Source organism: Neofelis nebulosa, chromosome 15 (assembly GCF_028018385.1).
Source record: "Neofelis nebulosa isolate mNeoNeb1 chromosome 15, mNeoNeb1.pri, whole genome shotgun sequence".
In the NCBI taxonomy this organism is placed as follows: Eukaryota; Metazoa; Chordata; class Mammalia; order Carnivora; family Felidae; genus Neofelis; species Neofelis nebulosa.
Window position 1 is genome coordinate 41778543 of NC_080796.1, and position 22313 is coordinate 41800855.

Sequence of the window (22313 nt, forward strand, 5' to 3'; positions counted from 1 at the left end):
AATAAAAAAAAAAAAAAAAAAAAAAAAAAAGTTGAAAAAAAAAATTAAATTAAAAAAAAAAAAAAAGAACTGCGTTATGTAAAAGTCATCCTATAGTTTGGAACATATTCCCTTAAAGTATGGGCTTTTGATTGGTTGTTTTAATAATATTAGCCCTGGCTGTAATGCTTAAGTTCATACATCTGCTTTGCCAAAGATATAAATACTTGTGAGCCTTATTTTTATGGAAGAGCTTTGAAATTTTCTTTTTTCCCATTATTCAAAAGATAAAGTAAAATCCACAGTCTTGCTGGATTCTTTATTCAAACAGAGAGTTAAGAATCCTTGTCTCTTTTGAATTAATAACTGTTTGGGGATTGAATGACTCAGCTAAGGCAGAGTGCATGCTAACAGAGGTAAGATTAGTCTCCATCTGGAACGCAGAGGGAAGACTGTCTTCTGCCATCTGTCCCAGCCGCTGGTTATTACTGAGGTTGGATCCACAGGATTCAGACCTTTTTGTTTTGTTTTGTTTTTAATGACATGAGGCTGTCTGCAAGGCTTTCAGCTTAAAGATGATTAAACTCCGTTTTTAAGAGTCTCTTATGCTTTGGCTCTCTCCCACTCTAACCTCTTAAAAACTGAGAACAAACTGAGGGTTGATGGGGGGTGGGAGGGAGGGGAGGGTAGGTGATGGGTATTGATGAGAGCATCTTTTGGGATGAGCACTCGGTGTTGTAGGGAAACCAATTTGACAATAAATTTCATATATTAAAAAAAAAGGAAAAAATAAATAAATAAAAAAGTAAAAAAAAAAAAAGATGATTAAACTCCTTAATTCCCCATTTCTGGTTTGATACTTCACCTAGTGGACTGGTTAGAACCCTAGTCCGGTTAAGGGCGGGAAACAGGTTGCTTTCTTTGGGCGAGTTGAGTGAGGGTCCAGCAGAGGGAGGTTTGTTTCTGTGATTGGGTAACCCAGCAGTGGAGCAGTGGAGCTCTGGAGCTCTGTGGACACACAGGGTGGATAAATACCATCCCCTGGTGGATAAATACATTGTATGATGGTCTTGTTCCCTGAAGCTCACTCAGGGCAGTGACAGGCACCTCTGGGTTGAACAGAGGCTCTCCCTGCCCTGGTTCATAGTTCGCCATTTTCTTTTCTTTTCCTTTTCTTTTTCTTTATCTTTACCTTTTTCTTTTCTTTTCTTTTCTTTTCTGGACAAAAAGGATGACCAAAACCTCCATTTTGCCCAAGCATTTGATGAAATTCTGCTACTGAAGATGATCCGTTGTTTCTTCCCTGAATGAAAGCCCATGAATTAAAAGACAGGGAATGGGAAATCCGGGTGAAATCCCTAAGTCCTAAACAGGATCTCCAGCCTTCTAGAAGCACTTTGCTTTCAGAATCCACATATTTCTTGAGAAGTGAAATGGACATGTTGAAGACAACCCTGATATATTCTGAATATAACCCAGGTCCTATGGAGAGAACGCTGATCAAGAAAAGTTTATGTACCTAATTCTTTAATAGAAAGACAGTAATGTTTTTCAAATGCAATGGTATGTTAGTACAAAAAGGACACTAAATGATATATAAATGGGAGTAGAGTCTCTAAGGATTCAAAAAACATGAGAAATCAAGATAATATTCCTAATGTTTTAAATGTGCTATTTCTGAAAGAAAAGCAAAAATAATAAAACAAGCACAAACCTGTCTAGTTTGAAGAAAATGGAGGTAACTGCCTTCTAGTCACTGTGTGCAAAGACAATAATTATTTATATATGATAAAGAAATCATTATTCAGGGGATGACACCTTACAATGTTTTTTCTATTTGAAAATGTTGCCTTCCAAATAAAAATATTGACTTGTTCAAATGTTCTAACATCAGTGGCTAATTATAATAGTATGCTTTGATGAGAGGAGAAATAAAATAAACATTAGCTGTGTAGAAAAATCTAATTTTTTCTTTGTTTTGGTTTTTTTGGTTTTTGGGTTTTTTTTAATAAAAAAATATTTATTAGCCATTTGAGTATTCTCTTTTTGAAAGACCTGTTCAAAATATTATCCATGTTTGTATTTGTTTTTTAGTTGTTGTTTCTTTTTTTTAATAGCTACTATTTATTGAGTGCTATGTTCTTTTTTTTTAATTTTATTTTTAATTTTTTTTTAAATTTACATCCAAATTAGTTAGCATATAGTGCAACAGTGATTTCAGGAGGAGATTCTTTAGTGCCCCTTACCCATTTAGCCCATCTCCCCTCCCACAACCCCTCCAGTAACCCTCAGTTTGTTCTCCATATTTATGAGTCTCTTCTGTTTTGTCCCCCTCCCTATTTTTATATTATTTTTGTTTCCCTTCACTTATGTTCATCTGTTTTTTTCTCTTAAAGTCCTCATATGAGTGAAGTCATATGACTTTTGTCTTTCTCTGACTGACTAATTTCACTTAGCATAATACCCTCCAGTTCCATCCATGTAGTTGCAAATGGCAAGATTTCATTTTTTTTGATTGCCGAGTAATACTCCATTGTATATATATATACCACATCTTCTCTATCCATTCATCCATTGATGGATATTTGGGCACTTTCCATACTTTGGCTATTGTTGATAGTGCTGCTATAAACACGGGGGTGCATGAGTCCCTTCGAAACAGCACTCCTGTATCCCTTGGATAAATGCCTAGTAGTGCAATTGTTGGGTCATAGGGTAGTTCTATTTTTAGTTTTTTGAAGAACCTCCATACTGTTTTCCAGAGTGGCTGCACCAGCTTGCGTTCCCAGAAAAATCTAAATTAAAAACCATAAGATACTCTTAAATACAGAGAACCAACTGAGGATCGATGGGGGGTGGGGGAGAGGGGAAAATGGGTGATGGGCACTGAGGAGGGCACTTGTTGGGATGAGCACTGGGTGTTGTATGTAAGCGATGAACCACGGAATCTACCCCAAAAACCAAGAGCACACTTCACACACTGTATGTTAGCCAATTTGACAATAAATTATATTTTTAAAAAATTAAAATATTTTTCTGTCCTGGTATAAATACTTGCTATATTTTAGGAGTTTTGAGTGAGGAAAAGGAAAATCTATGGTGTAAAGGCTTTGGTGTTTCTACTGAAAATAATATATTAATCAGCAATACTCTAATAATTAATAGTCATGAAGGAGAAAAACAAACATGGAAGGCATTAGGCCTAAATTGGCTTTTATAGTAAAAAGACAACATTTAAAAATATAATGTACATATAAATAATGCTAAGAATGTACTTTATTTTTACTTATATTTAATTTAATAAACACATAGCATATTGTGCCAGGCAGGCAGTACTCTAAGCACCCTACAAATATTGACAGGTTTCATCGTTATAAATACCCTATAAGGTTCCACTATAAGACTTAGAGATGAGGAAACAGGAAGGTTAAAAAAAAAAACTTGCACAGAATCACACTGATGAAGATCTCAATATACTTTTTCAGTTTAAAAATTAATATAGGGGCACCTGGGTGGCTCAGTTGGTTGGGTGTCCGACTTCGGCTCAGTTCATGATGTCGCGGTCCATGAGTTCGAGCCCCGCGTCGGGCTCTGTGCTGACGGCTCAGAGCCTGGAGCCTGCTTAGGATCCAGTGTCTCTCAAAAAGAAATAAACATTAAAAAATTAAAAATAATTGATATATAAAACGTCCCTTTAAAATACAACTAAAGTAAAGTTATCTAGTGTTGTAGAAACAAACACAAAATAGAGAGCGAATAGTAGATTTAGCTATCCTAGTAGCTGGAGTTGCCCTAACAAAATACCGTAGACTCCCACAGCAGAAATTAATTTTCTCACTGTTCTGGAAGCTGGAAGCCTAAAATCAAAGCGCTAGCATGGTTGGGCTCTCTTCCTGGCTTGCAGTTGGCCCCTCTCACTGTGTCTTCATTTGGTGGCAGTCAGTGAGGGAGACAGAGCGAGAGAGTGCTTGCGTTCTGCTGTCTCTCCTTATAAGGGCCATCAGTCCCATCATGAGGGCCCTTTCCTGTGACCTCTTTAACCCTAATTACCTCCCAAAGGCCCGGTCTCCAAACACCACCACACTGGAGGGTTGGGGATTGAGCATATGACATTTGGAGGGGACGCAATACAGTCCATAGCAGGTACTTTGCAAGCGGTAATTTGACACTCCCACCGTGACGTGACCACTGGGCCTCTACCGGGTTCTGCAGCTCCTCCTGAATCAGTAAAGGCCCGATTATTTTGGGTAAAGTTTGTATGTAACTATACAGCTCACGTATTTCTTTTTATAATACTGCATTGAAGAAATTGGGCTTGTATAATTTTTGGATTAGATCTACCGGAGATTATTTACATCCTTCTAGTTTAGGGCTCTGGACTACCAACCGTCACCAGCCCTGGGGCTGGCGAATATGCTTGTGGGCCCCTGGGACAGCTCTCACCCCTTTGTTTCAACTGTGGGCCACCTCTGGCACCTTTGGAATATGGCACCTGAGGATGGTCAGAGTGGTAGTAGATGTCCTTTATCTTCCGTGCCACTATCCATGGCACCCAGGACCATCACCCACACCCTCTGTTGGCCCGTGCGAAGGCAGATCTCCAGGGATGAGCACTTCTGTCTCCCCCTCAGAATTTTCCAGACTGTTGCTCCATAAGAACAACGACCCTTTCTTTCAATGTCCTCTCTTACGTTCAACTCATGTGGAGATGCCATGCTGTCTTTGGCCAGTGTCAGGGCATGCTGGGAAGAGATGGGAGAACTTTGCATTAGTGGGCTGCTTTTTCACTCCATCCACAGGCGTCTTGTTGGTCCTCCCCACAGGTGGCAAGGTCTGGAAGGCAGAGATGCAGTCCACGTTGAAAGAGACCCCATTCCACAAATGCAGTGATTATGAGTTGCACCATAGGCTAAGACATACCACGCACCATCAACTCCAAAAAGTAAATGCAGAACAACTGGAAAATGAAGTCTTGTTTGCATTTCAGCTTCCTGGAAAATGGATAATTCTTGCATTTGTGGTTATCATCCATGAAGCACAGGAACAACCGTTGAACATCCTTGGAAACCAGTGTTCACGGGTAGCCCGATGAATGATCAACGTAACAAATAACGATATGATTAAAAATGAGGAAATAGTATTAGGGAACCACAGGAATCAGATGACCAATATCAATATAAACAGGTTCTAAAGAACTGGGCATTGTGAATAGTAACAGTGGTGCCATCGTTTTCCTACCACTAGGAGATATAAAATTACCCAGAAATGGCACACTGGGCACATTTAGCAATAAAAAAAAATGTGGGGGATCTAAGATCCAAACCAATAGAGATTGTACCTAGACACTATGAATAACTTCCATGTGCATTGATTAGACAACAAACACATAAATACATACTTTTTCTCTACCCAATATTCTAAATTTCCATCAATAAATGACTCTACCTTACACAGGGACCATGGATTTTGTAATGCAGTTTTAAGCCAGATTGTTGTTATAAACGGGATTCTCAAAAAAAAAAAAAAAATTGCTTGGGGTCTTGCACACCCTCGGTGCAGTCCTGTTTATAGGAAGGCAAATGCTGCATCTGCCCATGGCCCGGAAGCTTGGTGGGGTAGAGAAGGGGGATCACCAGCATCATGATGCGTAGAGGCTCCTTTCATTGGTCAGCCTCATTTGGGCTCCATTTCCCAGTCCCTATCTCCATGCCTGCCAGCTCCGGTGTGGGAATCTTTCTAGTTTTCTGCAGGAAAAAATGGTTCCATGTCTTTATGCTGCCTCTGTGCACAGCTGAGGCTACAACACCCCCCTCCCCTGCACTGCATCAGTCCTATTAGGCTCCCATAGGCATTCTACCTTCCAAGCAACTTAAAAACTGAAGTGGGCAGCTGTTGGCACCTCATCCAAGTTACACAGCAGATTATACAGCAGATATGCGCCCAGCAATCTCTAAACTGTGGGTGGAAATAATAGCGCTCTCTAGAGAAGTCTGTTCCTCAAAGTCAGAGTTGACCCGGTCCTGCTATTCTCCTGCGTTGCGGGGCTCAGAACAGCTGCCTCGGATAGTGCCTTGGCGAGGAAACTGAGCTTCATCTGACCTCACTAAAGAATGTTGAAGCATATGACGAAACAGACGAACTAGTTCTGCCGTTAGGGGCAAAAGTAGGAGACTTTGATCAAGTATGAAGATCAGAACATCAGAGCAAGCCTGATAAAGAATTAGGAAAGACTGGAGTGTCCGAATACGTGCCCTGTAACCAGTGACACAAAATAAATCCCTGCGGGCTGTTTGCTACAACTAGGAGGTTGTGTAGCCACAATAGTTTTAATTTTATGTAAAGTGGAGTCAAAAATCCTCTGCAGCTCTGTGGGCATTTGTTGGCTACCTGCATGTGTTCCTACCTGTATTATATTTGCTTTACTCAAAAATAAAACCAGCTCATTCTATGTTTATTAACTAGCATGTTCCTGTGGTCTTGATTTCTCTCCCAGTACTTTCAACTGTCTTAATATCCAGGCATGAATAGAAAACATTAGTCATCCTATGATGAACTGAAGGTATCTGGGAGCCCCTATTTAGGGCATGATGAAAAAATTCATTACATTAAAATACCACATTGTTATGGTAAGAATAATAAAAATACAAGAATTAGGAAAGACCTTGTATATTGAGTATATGTGAAGTTACCAAGTTGAATATTTTCAAATTTTTAAATTAGAAACGTCAGCTTTCTCACTCTTGTAGCTTTTGTCTAAATTAAAAAAAATTTTTAGGGTTTATTTATTTTGAGAGAGAGAGAGACAGAGACAGAGCTCAAGCAGGGGAGGGGTTAGAAAGAGAGGGAGACACAGAATCCGAAGCAGGCTCCAGGCTCTGAGCTGTCAGCACAGAGCCCAACACAGGGCTTGAACCCATGAACCATCAGATTATGATCCGAACCAAAGTCGAATGCTTAAGGCACAGAGCCACCCAATGGTGGCTATACAAGGGCTATACAAGGGTGGCTATGCAAGTTATACAAGGGTATCCTTGTATAACTTTTTATATAGAATTTTGTTCTTGAAATGTACCACATAATTTTTGATCATGATTCTTTAATGACCCTTTGAAAATCTTGATGGTCATTATCAATGAGAAAATTTTCTTGTACAATTTGAAATGTTTTTAACTATTAAAAATTTTATTTTTCTCATTTTTCTTATTTTATTTTTCTTGAAGTTTATTTATTTTGAGAGAAAGAAAGAGGGCACATGAGCGGGGGAGAGGCAGAGAGAGAGGGAGAGAGAGAATCCCAAGCAGGCTCCATGCTTTCAGTGCAGAGCCCAATGTGGGGCTCGACCTCACAAATTGTGAGATCGTGAGCTGAGCTGAAATCAAGAGTTGGATGCTTAATCAACTGAGTCACCCAGGTTTCCCAGCTATGAACAGTTTAAAACACTTTAAATTACAGCTGACCTTGAACAAGGCAGGGGTAAGGGGCTGACTCCCTACACAGTAGAAAATCTGCATGTAAATTTGACTGCCCCAAAACATAACTACTAACAACCTACTGGTGACCAGAAGCCTCACCAATAACATAGCCAATTAACACATATTTTGAATACTATATGTATTGTATTTTTATTTTTTTTTTAAATTTTTTTTTTTCAACATTTTTTTATTTATTTTTGGGACAGAGAGAGACAGAGCATGAACGGGGAGGGGCAGAGAGAGAGGGAGACACAGAATCGGAAACAGGCTCCAGGCTCCGAGCCATCGGCCCAGAGCCTGACGCGGGGCTCGAACTCACGGACCGCGAGATCGTGACCTGGCCGAAGTCGGACGCTTAACCGACTGCGCCACCCAGGCGCCCCGTATATTGTATTTTTATAATAAGTAAGCTAGAGAAAAGAAAATTTAAGAAAAGCCTAAGGAAGAGAAAATACATTTGCAGTAGTGTCCTGTAAAAAATCACACATAAGTGGACTTTTGCACTTCAAGGCCCATATTGTTCAAGGGTCTACCGTATATATTTTTCTTTGACTTAATATTTTAAACTTACTTATATCGTATTTTTCTGACGTGTCCGTTTTTTTCTTTCAACGTTTCAGTTTTCATAGGACTATATGACAAGAACATACATTGTGCTTAGGAATTCTATTTTTCAATAGTGGTGGCCTGAAATTGGGGCTAATTACCCTCTGAGGAGGAACTAATGTAACTGGATTGAAAGCATTAGAAATTATCTTACACCCATTGATAAGTCGACAAAATAGAGTGGGGATTACCAGAGAAAACTCTGGGAGAAAACCTGAACCCAGAAAAGAAGGGGAGAATATTGGCAACAACATTAAGTCTGCCCTAGGGTTGTTTACGGATAGCAGGAAACTTATGTTTATCTTTTTAATTTCATGGGGCAAGAGGAACAGAAGTCGTTTTCCAAGGCCCATCCAAGGTGGAAAGTTTTACCAGATGTGGTCCCAGCTTTGCCCTGGACTTGCAAAGGACCCTACCCTCAGGCTTCGAATGAACCAAAAGTCAACTTGCTGTTTCTGAACCCAACCCTGGAGGATTGCAGGGAAAGTTGCCATAGTGTTGAATGAAGCAGAAAAAATTAAAAATGAATAGAAATATACACACTTAACCCTGGGAATTTGTGACCATTGCTCAGTCATTGCAAGGATTCACAGCCCAAGTTCTCGAGACCTGAGTGGGTCAGGAAACCCCACGCCCTAAACGTGCTTTAAGGTAGTGCCCAAATGATAGTGTGGAATAAATTTGGTAGACGGAAAACCAAGTATCTCTGGAGAGAGTACCTTCACCCTATGCCTTAGAGAATCCCAACAAGTAATTTTGCAAAGACTAATGAGTAGTGCAAAGGCAACTGGGCACTTAAGGAAATAAGGCCCCATGAAGAAGACCTGCAGAAACAAGGGAAAGAATGACATGGTGAATAGGAGTCAGAGAAAGAGATCAGGCTTAAGAATTCCATTTAAAGAGTCACCTGGGTGGCTCAGTCAGTTGGGCATCTGACTCTTGATATTGGCTCAGGTTGTGATCTCACGGTCGTGAGGTCAGGGTGCACATTGGGCTCCGCGCTGAGGGTGGAGCCTGCTTGAGATTGTCTCTGTCTCTGTCTCTCTCTCTTCCTCTCTCTCTCAAAAGAAATAAATAAACATAAAGAAAAAGAATTCAATTTAGTAAATTATTTGGCAGAGGCATCTGTCCCACAGTATGCACAGGAAGCAAATAGATCCGAAGCCTTCTGAGTTTTTGAGGGAATTGTGTAGTTAAGAAAATTAAGACCTTGGACTTAGGGACTAGAGGAACATGCGGCGTAGGAGGATGCTGGGCTCACCGCGTCCTGCATATCACTTAGATTCCACCTACACCTGCCTAAAGAACCCAGAAAACCGCCAGAAGACTAGCAGAACGGAGTCTCCGGAGCCAAGTGCAGACGAGAGGCCCACGGAAGAGGGTAGGAAGGACGGCGAGGCGGTGCACGCTCCACGGACTCGCGGGAGGGGGCCGGGGCAGAGGGGTGGCCCGCCGGCCAAGCAGCCCCCGAGTCTGGCTGGCAAAAGCGGAGGGGCCGGACGGAGTGTGTTCCGACAGCAAGCAGGACTTGACATCTGGAAGGTTATAAGCTAACAGCTCTGCTCAGAGAACAGGAGGACTGGAGGACAACGGGAGGGAGAGTTGGTGAGCCCCAGACGACAGAGCACAGCTTGGCGGGGAACAAAGGCGCTCGCCAGCGCCATCTCCCTTGCCCATCCCCCAGCCAAAATCCCAAAGGGAACCAGTTCCTGCCAGGGAACTTGCTGGCATCGCGCAAACGCCCAACGCTGTGCTTCTGTGGATCCATCCCTCCGGCGGGTCTGACTCCCTCCCAGTGCTGAAGGGCCCCTCCTGAAGCAGATCTCCGAAGGAAAAGCGAGCTGAGCCTGACCATCCCACACCCGTGCACCTTGCCGATCCACCCCAGCTAATATGCCAGATCCCCAGCACCACAAGCCTAGCAGTGTGCAAGTAGCCCAGACGGGCCACGCCACCCCACAGTGAATCCCGCCCCTAGGAGAGGGGAAGAGAAGGCACACACCAGTCTGACTGTGGCCCCAGCGGTGGGCTGGGGGCAGACATCAGGTCTGACTGCGGCCCTGCCCACCAACGCGAGTTATTCAAGACAGCACGGGGGAAGTGCCCTGGAGGTCCGCACCACTCCAGGAACTATCCAAAATGACCAAACGGAAGAATTCCCCTCAAAAGAATCTCCAGGAAATAACAACAGCTAACGAACTGATCAAAAAGGATTTAAACAATATAACAGAAAGTGAATTTAGAATAATAGTAATAAAATTAATTGCTGGGCTTGAAAACAGTATAGAGGACAGCAGAGAATCTATTGCTACAGAGATCAAGGGACTAAGGAATAGTCAGGAGGAGCTAAAAAATGCGATAAACGAGCTGCAAAATAAAATGGAAACGACCACAGCTCGGATTGAAGAGGCAGAGGAGAGAATAGGTGAACTAGAAGATAAAATTATGGAAAAAGAAGAAGCTGAGAAAAAGAGAGATAAAAAAAATCCAGGAGTATGAGGGGAAAATTAGAGAACTAAGTGATGCACTAAAGGGAAATAATATACGCATAATTGGTATTCCAGAGGAGGAAGAGAGAGGGAAAGGTGCTGAAGGTGTACTTGAAGAAATCATAGCTGAGAACTTCCCGGATCTAGGGAAGGAAAAAGGCATTGAAATCCAAGAGGCACAGAGAACTCCCTTCAGACGTAACTTGAATCGATCTTCTGCACGACATATCATAGTGAAACTGGCAAAATACAAGGATAAAGAGAAAATTCTGAAAGCAGCGAGGGATAAATGTGCTCTAACATATAAAGGGAGACCTATAAGACTCGTGACCGATCTCTCCTCTGAAACTTGGCAGGACAGAAAGGAATGGCAGGAGATCTTCAACGTGATGAACAGGAAAAATATGCAGCCGAGAATCCTTTATCCAGCAAGTCTGTCATTTAGAATAGAAGGAGAGATAAAGTTCCCAAACAAACAAAACTGAAGGAATTCGTCACCACTAAACCAGCCCTACAAGAGATCCTAAGGGGGATCCTGTGAGACAAAGTACCAGAGACATCGCTACAAGCATAAAACATACAGACATCACAATGACTCTAAACCCGTATCTTTCTATAACACTGCATGTAAAAGCTAGAACAAGCAATCCTAAAATTCATATGGAACCTCAAAAGTCCCCGAATAGCCAAAGTAATTTTGAAGAAGAAGACCAAAGCAGGAGGCATCACAATCCCAGACTTTAGCCTCTACTACAAAGCTGTCATCATCAAGACAGCATGGTATTGGCATAAAAACAGACACATAGACGAATGGAATAGAATAGAAACCCCAGAACTAGACCCACAAACGTATGGCCAACTCGTCTTTGACAAAGCAGGAAAGAACATCCAATGGAAAAAAGACAGTCTCTTTAACAAATGGTGCTGGGAGAACTGGACAGCAACATGCAGAAGGTTGAAACTAGACCACTTTCTCACACCATTCACAAAAATAAATTCAAAATGGATAAAGGACCTGAATGTGAGACAGGAAACCATCAAAACCCTAGAGGAGAAAGCAGGAAAAGACCTCTCTGACCTCAGCCGTAGCAATCTCTTACTTGACACATCCCCAAAGGCAAGGGACTTAAAAGCAAAAATGAACTACTGGGACCTTATGAAGATAAAAAGCTTCTGCACAGCAAAGGAAACAACCAACAAAACTAAAAGGCAACCAACGGAATGGGAAAAGATATTTGCAAATGACATATCGAACAAAGGGCTAGTATCCAAAATCTATAAAGAGCTCACCAAACTCCACACCCGAAAAACAAATAACCCAGTGAAGAAATGGGCAGAAAACATGAATAGACACTTCTCTAAAGAAGACATCCGGATGGCCAACAGGCACATGAAAAGATGCTCAATGTCGCTCCTCATCAGGGAAATACAAATCAAAACCACGCTCAGATATCACCTCACGCCAGTCAGAGTGGCCAAAATGAACAAATCAGGAGACTATAGATGCTGGAGAGGATGTGGAGAAACGGGAACCCTCTTGCACTGTTGGTGGGAATGCAAATTGGTGCAGCCGCTCTGGAAAGCAGTGTGGAGGTTCCTCAGAAAATTAAAAATAGATCTACCCTATGACCCAGCAATAGCACTGCTAGGAATTTACCCAAGGGATACAGGAGTACTGATGCATAGGGGCACTTGTACCCCAATGTTTATAGCAGCACTCTCAACAATAGCCAAATTATGGAAAGAGCCTAAGTGTCCATCAACTGATGAACGGATAAAGAAATTGTGGTTTATATACACAATGGGATACTACGTGGCAATGAGAAAGAATGAAATAATGGCCTTTTGTAGCAATGGGGATGGAACTGGAGAGTGTGATGCTAAGTGAAATAAGCCATACAGAGAAAGACAGATAGCATATGTTTTCACTCTTATGTGGATCCTGAGAAACTTAACAGAAACCCATGGGGGAGGGGAAGGAAAAAATAAAGGGGGGTTAGAGTGGGAGAGAGCCAAAGCATAAGAGACTCTTAAAAACTGAGAACAAACTGAGGGTTGATGGGGGGTGGGAGTGAGGGGAGGGTGGGTGATGGGTATTGAGGAGGGCATCTGTTGGGATGAGCACTGGGTGTTGTATGGAAACCAATTTGATAATAAATTTCATATATTGAAAAATAAATAAATAAATAAATAAATAAATAAATAAAATGCTGTCATTATCATATACTAAAAAAAAAATAAACCATTTTGTGTTTATTAAAAAAAAAAAAAGATCTTGGACTTAGAAAAACTTTGGCTGTTCAAGCCTTTGGGTGCCCCAGATTTCATGGGCAGTAAGTGGGCTGCAAAAGCTGTACGTGTCAAAGAGAACAGAGCCCCCGACCTCCATTCACGGTCATTCTGAAGTGACCAGGGAGATAAACGAATAAAAAGCGACCTCCCTGGGGCAGATCCACAATACTAGTGACCAATGGTGTTGGCTGTAATGAGACTTACAATATAGGAATCAGAGGGAGAGCAGAGCATACGGAATTCCTAAATCCTTACTGATATTCTGTAGATAGACATGTTTGGGCCGGCAGGGCTCCAAGTGTTGTGGAAGATAATTTAACAATGAATCTCGTTCCGGTGCCAGTTAAGATATTTATAAATTGGTCAGATAGAGAGTATAGAACACTGCTGTGAGGAAGGGTTCCACAAATCTTTTTGACGTATCTGTTCTTAATTGTTCCCACTTGGGGTGAATCAGGCTTCTTTGTCTCTAAGCCATCTTCTGCCAAATATTATATGACTGCTTTTACATGGTAGACCCAACTAGACTCCTAGCTTCCATGGACTGGGAGAAATATAGATTTTACTTTTCTGATTTTTTTTAAAAAACAACTGTGAAAACAGGGTTAAGAGAGGAAATTTACATTTCTACACAAATTTTAGGATAAGTTTCTTTTTTCTTTTTTCTTTTTTTTTTTAGAGAGAGAGGGTGTGCAAGCAGGGGAGGGGCATAGGGAGAGGGACAGAGAGCATCTTAAGCCAGCTCCTTGCCCAGCAGAGTCCAACATGAGGCTCAATCTCAGACTGTGAGATCATGACCTGAGTTGAAATCAAGAGTGGGACTCTTTTTTTTTTTTTTAATTTTTTTTTTAACGTTTATTTATTTTTGAGACAGAGAGAGACAGAGCATGAACAGGGGAGGGGCAGAGAGAGAGGGAGACACAGAATCCAAAGAGGGCTCCAGGCTCCGAGCTGTCAGCCCAGAGCCCGACGCGGGGCTCGAACTCACGGACCGCGAGATCGTGACCTGAGCCGAAGTCGGCCGCTTAACCGACTGAGCCACCCAGGCGCCCCAAGAGTGGGACTCTTAACAGACTGAGTGCCACCCAGCCACTTCTAGGATCAGTTTCTTAAAATCCCTGCTGGGACTATAGATTGATGTGTGGAGAATTGATATCTTAACATTAGTGGCTTTTTGAAGACATGAAACTTAGTTTTACAATTCCTTAATTTCTAATTCATAACATTTACTTAGGTCTATAATTTCTCTCAGTAAAGTTTTATAATTTTTGTAGAGTTCTTGACATGGTTTAAAGACTGTGTCTCTAAATATTTCACGTTTTTGGACGCTATTGGAAACAGTTGTTTTTAAATTTCATTTTCTAGGGGCGCCTGGGTGGCTCAGTCGGTTAAGCGTCCGACTTCAGCTCAGGTCACGATCTCGCGGTCCGTGAGTTTGAGCCCCGCATCGGGCTCTGGGCTGACGGCTCAGAGCCTGGAGCCTGCTTCCGATTCTGTGTCTCCCTCTCTCTCTGACCCTCCCCCATTCATGCTCTGTCTCTCTCTGTCTCAAAAATAAATAAAACGTTAAAAAAAAAAGTTTAAAATTTCATTTTCTAACTGTGTATTGTTAATATATCAAAGTAAAATTGTTGTTTGTGTATTAACATTGTGTCCTGTGACCTTACTAAATTCCCTTATTAGCTCTGGTAGATTCTTTTCTAGGTACATAATCATGCCATCTGCCAATGAAGACAACTTTACTTCTACCTTTCCAATTCAGTGACTTTCATTTCTTTTTCTTCCCTATTGAACTGGCTAAAACCTCCAAATGACTGTTGAATAGAAGGGGTAGATATCCATGACTTGTCCTTAGGTAGAAAACATTGAGCCTGTCACTGTTGAGTATGCTGAAATTTGTAGGTTTATGGAAGATGCCCTTAATTAGATTAAGAAATTTCCCTTCTCTTCTTAGTTTGCTGAGATTAAAAAAAAAAATCACATTTATTTATTTTTGATAGAGAGAGACAGAGCACAAGTGGAGGAGGGACAGAGAGAGAAGGGGACACAGAATCCGAAGCAGGCTCCAGGCTCCAAGCTGTCAGCACAGAGCCCAATGCGGGGCTCGAACTCACAAACCCTGAGATCGTGACCTGAGCCAAAGTCAGACGCTTAACAGACTGAGCCACCCAGGCGCCCCAGTTTGCTGAGATTTTAACATGAATTTCTGTTGGACTTTAATAAATGCTCATTCTGCATCTACTGAAATGATAATGTGGTTTTCTTTCTTATTTTATGAGTATGTGAATTACATTGATTGATTTTTGGATGTTAAACCAACCTTTTACTCCTTGGAAAAAACTTATTTGATAATGATGTACCATAAATCTTTTATATACTGTGGGATTTGCTTTGCTAAAATTTTAAGGATGTTTGTGTCTATGTTTATGAGGGATATTGGTTTATAGTCCTCTTTTCTTGGGATGTCTTTAGCCTCATAAAGTAAGTTTGCAAGTATCTTTACCTTCCGAACAAGTTTGTGTAGGATTGGTATAATTTCTTCCTTAAATGTTAGACTTTACCAGTGAAGAAGCCATCTGAGCATGAAATATTCTCTTTGAAAAGATTTTTAATTAAAATTTCCATTTTTTATTTAAAAATTTTTTAATGTTTACTCATTTTTGAGAGAGAGAGAGAACATGAGTGGGGAGGGGGCAGAGAGAGAGGGAACCGCAGAATCCAAAGCAGGCTCCAGGCTCCGAGCTGTCAGCACAGAGCCCGACGCAGGGCTCAAACCCACGAACCATGAGATCATGAGCTGAGCTGAAGTCGATGCTTAACCGGCTGAGCCACCCAGGCGCCCCTAAAAATTCCATTTCTTCAATTAATAGAGGTCTATTCAAGTTTTCTATTCTTATTGGGTCAGACTTTGTAATTAATATCTTCAAGTTAATTTGCTCATTTCATCTAATTTGTTAAATTATTGGTATAAAGTTAAGTTTATTGGTATAAAGTTGATATTCTCTTATTGTTCTTTTATACATTCTTTTTAAAATGTTTCTTTTTAAATATTTTAGAGAGACAGAGCGAGCGGAGAAGGGGCAGAGAGAGAGGGTGACAGAGGATCTGAAGCAGACTCTGTGCTTACAGCAGAGAGCCCCATGTGGGGGCTTGAACTCACAAACCATGAAATCATGACATGAGCAGAAGTCAGACGTCTAACTGACTGAGCCACTGAGGGGGCTCTTATTGCTTATTGTAATGACCAGGCTTTGTAGTGAGTGATGTATTCTATTGCATTGTTAATACTGGTGATTTTTGTCTTTTCTCTGTATTCTTTACCAGCCAAATGGAAGTTCGTCAATTGTTTTTTAAAGACCTAACTTCTGGTTTCATTGGTTTTCTCTTATTTTTCTGTTTTCCGTTTCAATGATTTTTTACATTTATCTTCATTTTTTTCTTTCTTCTATTTGATTTTCATGACCTCATTGCTTTAGAAAAGCACAGGCAGGCCATTTTGTAAAAATGTCCCTCAAATTACTTTTTTTCTGGTGCTCCCTCATAATTCGATCCAGATTATGCAATGTTTGGCAGAAATACCCCAGGAATGATGCTGCATTTTTCTCAGCATGTCCTATCAGGAGGAACCTCATGTCCATTACTGGGAATGTTAATTTTGACCGGTTGGCTGAATTAGTGTCTGTCAGGTTTCTCTACTATAAAGTTACTTGTGAGGAAGTTATTGTAATGTGTCTTGTGAGGAAAATTTGGAGACTATATACTTCTCTTATTTCTCATCAGGCTTTCCCTCACTCACCAATTGCAGAATCCATTGAGGATTCTTGCCTGAAAGTAGCATTACAACGAGGGCTGCCAAATGCTGATTTTCTAGTTAAATCGTTCCTTGTACATGTATTCATTGGAATTCTGCTGTAAAAAAAAAAAAGGAACTTTCTTTCCCATTTATTTATTTATACCAGCATGCACTCAAGTTTCCACTTTTTTCCTATGTATTATAATCCATTGCCATTATTTTTTTTCTTTTTTCTTTTTTTTTTTTAAATTTTTTTTAACGTTTAATTATTTTTGAGACAGAGAGAGACAGAGCATGAACGGGGGAGGGGCAGAGAGAGAGGGAGACACGGAATCGGAAGCAGGCTCCAGGCTCTGAGCCATCAGCCCAGAGCCCGACGCGGGGCTCGAACTCACGGGCCGCGAGATCGTGACCTGAGCCGAAGTCGGACGCTTAACCGACTGAGCCACCCAGGCGCCCCTTTTTTTTTTTTTTTTTTTTACTTTTTTTTTAAACGTTTATTATTTATTTTTGGGACAGAGAGAGACAGAGCATGAACGGGGGAGGGACAGAGAGAGAGGGAGACACAGAACCGGAAGCAGGCTCCAGGCTCCGAGCCGTCAGCCCAGAGCCCGACGCGGGGCTCGAACTCACGGGCCTCGAGATCGTGACCTGAGCCGAAGTCGGACGCTTAACCGACTGAGCCACCCAGGCGCCCCCATTTTTTTTTTTTTCTAATTGTCCCAGATTTGGTCAAAGGGAGCTTGTTCAAGCTGGTTTCTGAGTCCTTTTGACAGGTTGCCATCATTTTTTGAGCATTTATTTTCTGAACCCATTAATTTCGGATACTACAAGATGTCTCAGGGTCATCTTCTATTTTCCCTGCCCCAGCACTAGTATCGGCCTTTTTCTCCAAGGAACTGGGATTTATTTTATTGGACGATGATATTTAGAAATCTAGTTCTGGAGTCTTATTGCACCTAGGATTTCTGAGCAGACAGATCTAATGTATATTTAATGTACGACGTGTAGAAGACCCTCAGTAAGCATGAGTGAGGGATGGGAAAGTAGACAGATTATGATAACAAGGAGTGGAAGAGGAATGTACATTGTGCTTGAACTTGCACACAAATCTCTGGTAGGGCAAAAGCATCTCTTGTTGACCTCCCTCACTCCACATGTTACCAGGCCTGGATGTGAACTTGGTGCCCTATGTTTTTCATTATTGATACTTGTAGGCCAATCTCCCTCCTCCCTCACCACAAAGCCCTTTCCTTCGAATCTCATGCCATCAGAGTACATCACCTGCTACCTTCTTTCCTGCCGTCATCTTTAGATGTCTGGGCCACTCCAAGCTCAATGGTTGCAGTCTCGATTCACGAGCACTCACACCAACTCGCCCACTAATTTTACTAAATTTCTCCAGTCTTTTCCTTCTCTTCCTCTCCCCAAATGTATAACACCTCCTCACATACTTCATACTTGCGATGACCTTGCTTTCTATGTCGATAAAAAAGTAGAAGGAAATTTGCAGAAGTTGCCACCATGGCATCCCACACGCTTCTGCAGATGAACCTTTATATGCTACTTTCCTTCCTATTAACTATGGATGACCTGCTCTATCTACTTCTATCTAAGGCCAGGCTCTCCATTTGTGCACTAATAACAGCTAAAACTTCCTGAGCCCTTCCTATGTGATTGGCACTATTCTAAACCCTTTACGTTTATTAACTTACTTCTCGCAGCATCCTATGTATCACCACTTCACAGATGGAAAGGCACTTTATAGATAGATAAATAAGGTACACAGGCAAGGAATTTTCCTGAAGTCGCACAGTTGTTAAATGGCGGGAGTTTGATTTGAGCGCAGGCAGGTTGTCTCCATAATTCATGCTCTTGACCACTAATTATACCACTTTTCCGGATGGAGTCAATTACCTCTCGCCTCCTCAAGAGCTAGAAATCTTCCCTTCTTTCTCCTGCATCATACCCATCAGCGTATACCATGATCTACTTCTCCCCATATTTTAAAATGGCATGTTTCTAGGGGCGCCTGGGTGGCGCAGTCGGTTAAGCGTCCGACTTCAGCCAGGTCACGATCTCGCGGTCCGTGAGTTCGAGCCCCGCGTCAGGCTCTGGGCTGATGGCTCGGAGCCTGGAGCCTGTTTCCGCTTCTGTGTCTCCCTCTCTCTCTGCCCCTCCCCCGTTCATGCTCTGTCTCTCTCTGTCCCAAAAATAAATAAAAAACGTTGGAAAAAAAAAATTTAAAAAAAAATAAAATAAAATAAAATAAATAAAATGGCATGTTTCTTAAGCTCGCAGTATGTTCCAACGAACATTTCTCTGCCCAAACTTTTCTGCAAAACGTCTCAAAAAAGTTGTCTGTATTCACTTGCGTTGGCCATCTTTAATCTCTCTTGTCCCAGTCGCTTTTTGGCCTCTTAACCTAGGCTTTGACTCACAACCACGGTACTGAAAGAGCTTTGCTCAAGGACACCAATGATGTCCATATCGTAAACCTTAATGCTGAATCTGTCTTCCTCTTGCTTTCATCACTTGGGTTCATTGACACATATTCTCTTATTGATGACTCCCACATATACATCTCAAGCCTAGACCCCCGCTTCAGAATTCCAGATTTGTATTTTTGACTACTTATACAACATCTCTACTTTGATGCCCAAAAGGCATCTCAAACTTACATGTAGGAACACAAACTCCTGACCTTTCTGTTACAGAAGTCTTCCCCAAGGGAGTTAAGGTTTAGTAAGTGCAACCTCCCCGCTTTCTGTCGCTCAGGCTAAAACTCTTAGTGTCATCCTTAATTCCTTTCTTGCTTTTTTAACGGCACACCTAATCCTTTAACAAATCCTGCTAGTCTCAACTTCAAAATATAACATTATGCTTCCCATCATGTACCTCTGAGTCCTTACCTTTTCACCCCAGAAGCTGTCAGGATGCCTGGTTCAGAGACTTTGAGGTTGTTAGCAATATCTGTCTTATTATTCACAGGAATCTTCCCTCTTCCTGGTTCTGTTTCTACCTCCCCCCCCCACCCCCGCCCCACCAGCTTAGTCTATGATGAGAGTATAGAATTTCAGAGAACAGCAAGGAAGAAAGATGTCTTTTAGTGGTTCTGCTCCCAGAAGTCAGGATGTTCCCCTAGAGCAAGGAAGACCAAAATTTGCTACCCACTTGGAGTTGAGAAAGGGAAAACTATAGGGAAAAAAACTTAATATATTAGTAAATTGTCCTACCAGAGTAAAGAACAGATACACTTTTTAAAGAATATATGGGAAGGGCGCCTGGGTGGCTCAGTCAGGTAAGCATCCCACTTCAGCTCCGGTCATGATCTCACAGTTCATGAGTTCGAGCCCCGAGTGGGGCTCTGTGCTGACAGCTCAGAGCCTGGAGCCCGTTTTGGAGTCTGTGTCTCCCTCTCTCTGTCCCTCCCCGGCTCATGCTCTCTCTCTCTCTCTTTCTGAAATAGATACACACTAAAAGAAAATTTAAGGAATATATTGAGATGGATGAAGTAGAGGCAATGGGAAGCAAGGAAAAGAATACCACCACTTCTCAACACTGAGACAACAAGGAGCATGAAAACGAACCAGCCACCACTGGACTAGTTTGCAAAAGAAGCATTGACTTTAGGGAGGAAGCCTTTTTTTTTTTTTTTTTTTTAAGTTTTTTAATTTAATTTTGAGAGAGAGAGACAGAGGATGAGTGGGGGAGGGGGAGAGAGAGAGAAACACAGAATCTGAAACAGGCTGCAGGTTCTGAGCTGTCAGCACAGAGCCCGAGGTGGGGCTCGAACTCACAGACCATGTGATCGTGACCTGAGCTGAAGTCGGCTGCTCAATCGACTGAGCCACCCAGGCGCCCCATGGAGGGAGCTGTTTTTTAATTTAGGCAAGGGGGTGGAGGGGACGCTCAAGTTGGTTGAGTAGAAAAAAAGGCATTTCCACCTTGGGCATTCACCAACAAAAAGTAGGAGGGTGTGATAAGACAAAAAATATTTAAGTGTTCTAAGAAACGTGGTAGTGATAGTAGGTTAAATATTATACTACACAAATTTCTGTGTTAAGCAAGTATAATTTCCTGCATGGATTATCAGCAATAGTGTCAAGGGTAAAGGCAATACCATCTCTGCAAACAAAGTATCATCTCAAAGGAGAGCTTACCTTGGGAAAAAGCATAAAATTATTCAAGTTCATGACAACAGGACACAAAGTAGTTATAAATCCTGTAAGAAAATGCCATTAGCCCCAATACGCCTACTGTTTATTTTCTTCAAGGTAACTATTAAATATTTTTTCAGCTTTACCTTTATCTGAATAATAAGATATAAAGGTTAACTCGGTGTTTTGTATTGCTTAAGTTCAATATTTCCCAATATCTAAAATTCCTGTTATTATAAACCTGTGTCCATTGATTCCACTTTAATCATACAGAATAATTATGCTGAATTTACCATTTTTACTTCTCCACCGAACACAAGTCTTCTCCGTGAGCCTTTCCTACTTTGGGCGCACTGCGTTTGCACTTTCCATTCCCGCTATGTGAATCTCATCTATTTGTCCTTCCTTAATTCACATCCTGTCTCGAACGCCTCCCTGCCCACCACGCGCTCGTGTAGCAAAGATAGCTTAGATACTCCCTGTATTCTGTACGGGTGATTGCTGGAATATTCGTAATTCTACACTTTTTCTCTCACTGTGTTAGTTTTGCTTTTCCTGTGATAGAACCTAAGCAAATTGGGGGTAGCCACTGTGTTGTAGATCTTGGTAAGCACACACCTAGCACATGGTGACCTGTACATAGTAGGCACTCAGGTGTTTTTCTAACTAACTGAATTGTTGTTATGCTCGCTGCTACCCCAGGAAGCACCAAACTGTCACAAAGTAGGCGGAGCAGGCCCTCTTATTTAACAAACAAATGGATTAGTAGCTATATGTGGCTACATGCAGAACTTCTAGGAAAGTTCAAAAAATTTCCTAATATTAGAAGCTATTAGGAAATTATCGTTAATCTCGTTAGTTGTGATGATTGTGGTTAGGTAGAATACATGTCCTTCTTGTTAGAAATCATATTGAAGTATTTATAGTGAAATACCATGATGCATATGTTTACTTTAAAATATTTTAACAACAAAATGGATGAAGCAATATGGCAAAATAATTATTGTTAACTTTAGTTATATGTATATGCTAGTCTATTCCAGCCCTTCAAACGTAATCGGTAAGATGAGAAGAATGGATAATCATCTAGAAAGTAATGTGATTGTCCTTAGGTAAATTAATAACAAGTGACACAACTCTTATATGAGAATATGACATGCTTGAGGTAGTACAATATGGCATAATTTACAAGTAACTTAAGGGGCACCTGGGTGGCTTAGTTGGTTCAGCATGGGACTCTTGCTGAAATTTTGGCTCAGGTCATGATCCCAGGGTCATGAGACCGAGTCCCGAGTCAGGCTCTGTGTTGAGCGTGGAACCTGCTTAAGATTCTCTCTCTCTCTCTCTCTCTCTCTCTCTCTCTCTCTCTCTCTGTCTCTCTCTCTCAGTGCCTGAGTGGCTCAGTCGGTTAAGTGACCAACTTCAGCTCAGGTCATGATTTTGCGGTCTGTGAGTTCAAGCCCCACCTCGGGCTCTGTGCTGACGGCTCAGAGCCTGGAGCCTGCTTTGGATTCTGTGTCTC

At 41.6% G+C, this 22313-nt stretch overlaps 1 protein-coding gene and 1 long non-coding RNA gene across 5 annotated transcripts in view; both read right to left on the reverse strand.

Annotated features, from left to right (window-relative positions):
* Nucleotides 1-279: 279 nt before the first annotated feature.
* The window catches only part of CD55 (CD55 molecule (Cromer blood group)), a 53172-nt gene continuing 31138 nt past the window's right edge, over nt 280-22313 (reverse strand). The window contains exons 9-10 of one of the 4 annotated variants that reach the window (XR_009254333.1): nt 3488-4721; nt 280-2774 (exon numbers count right to left, since the gene is read on the reverse strand). Coding sequence is in view for 3 of the 4 variants with exons in the window: in XM_058701390.1 (XP_058557373.1) it covers nt 4748-4812 (65 nt within the window). In the remaining variant the exon portion in view is untranslated. The other 3 variants (XM_058701399.1, XM_058701393.1, XM_058701390.1) reach the window with 3 other exon arrangements.
* On the reverse strand, nt 5378-11004 carry LOC131496144 (uncharacterized). The gene is made up of 2 exons (XR_009254344.1): nt 7824-11004; nt 5378-7584 (listed from the first exon to the last, which is right to left on the reverse strand). It is a non-coding gene; the product is annotated as an uncharacterized LOC131496144 (long non-coding RNA).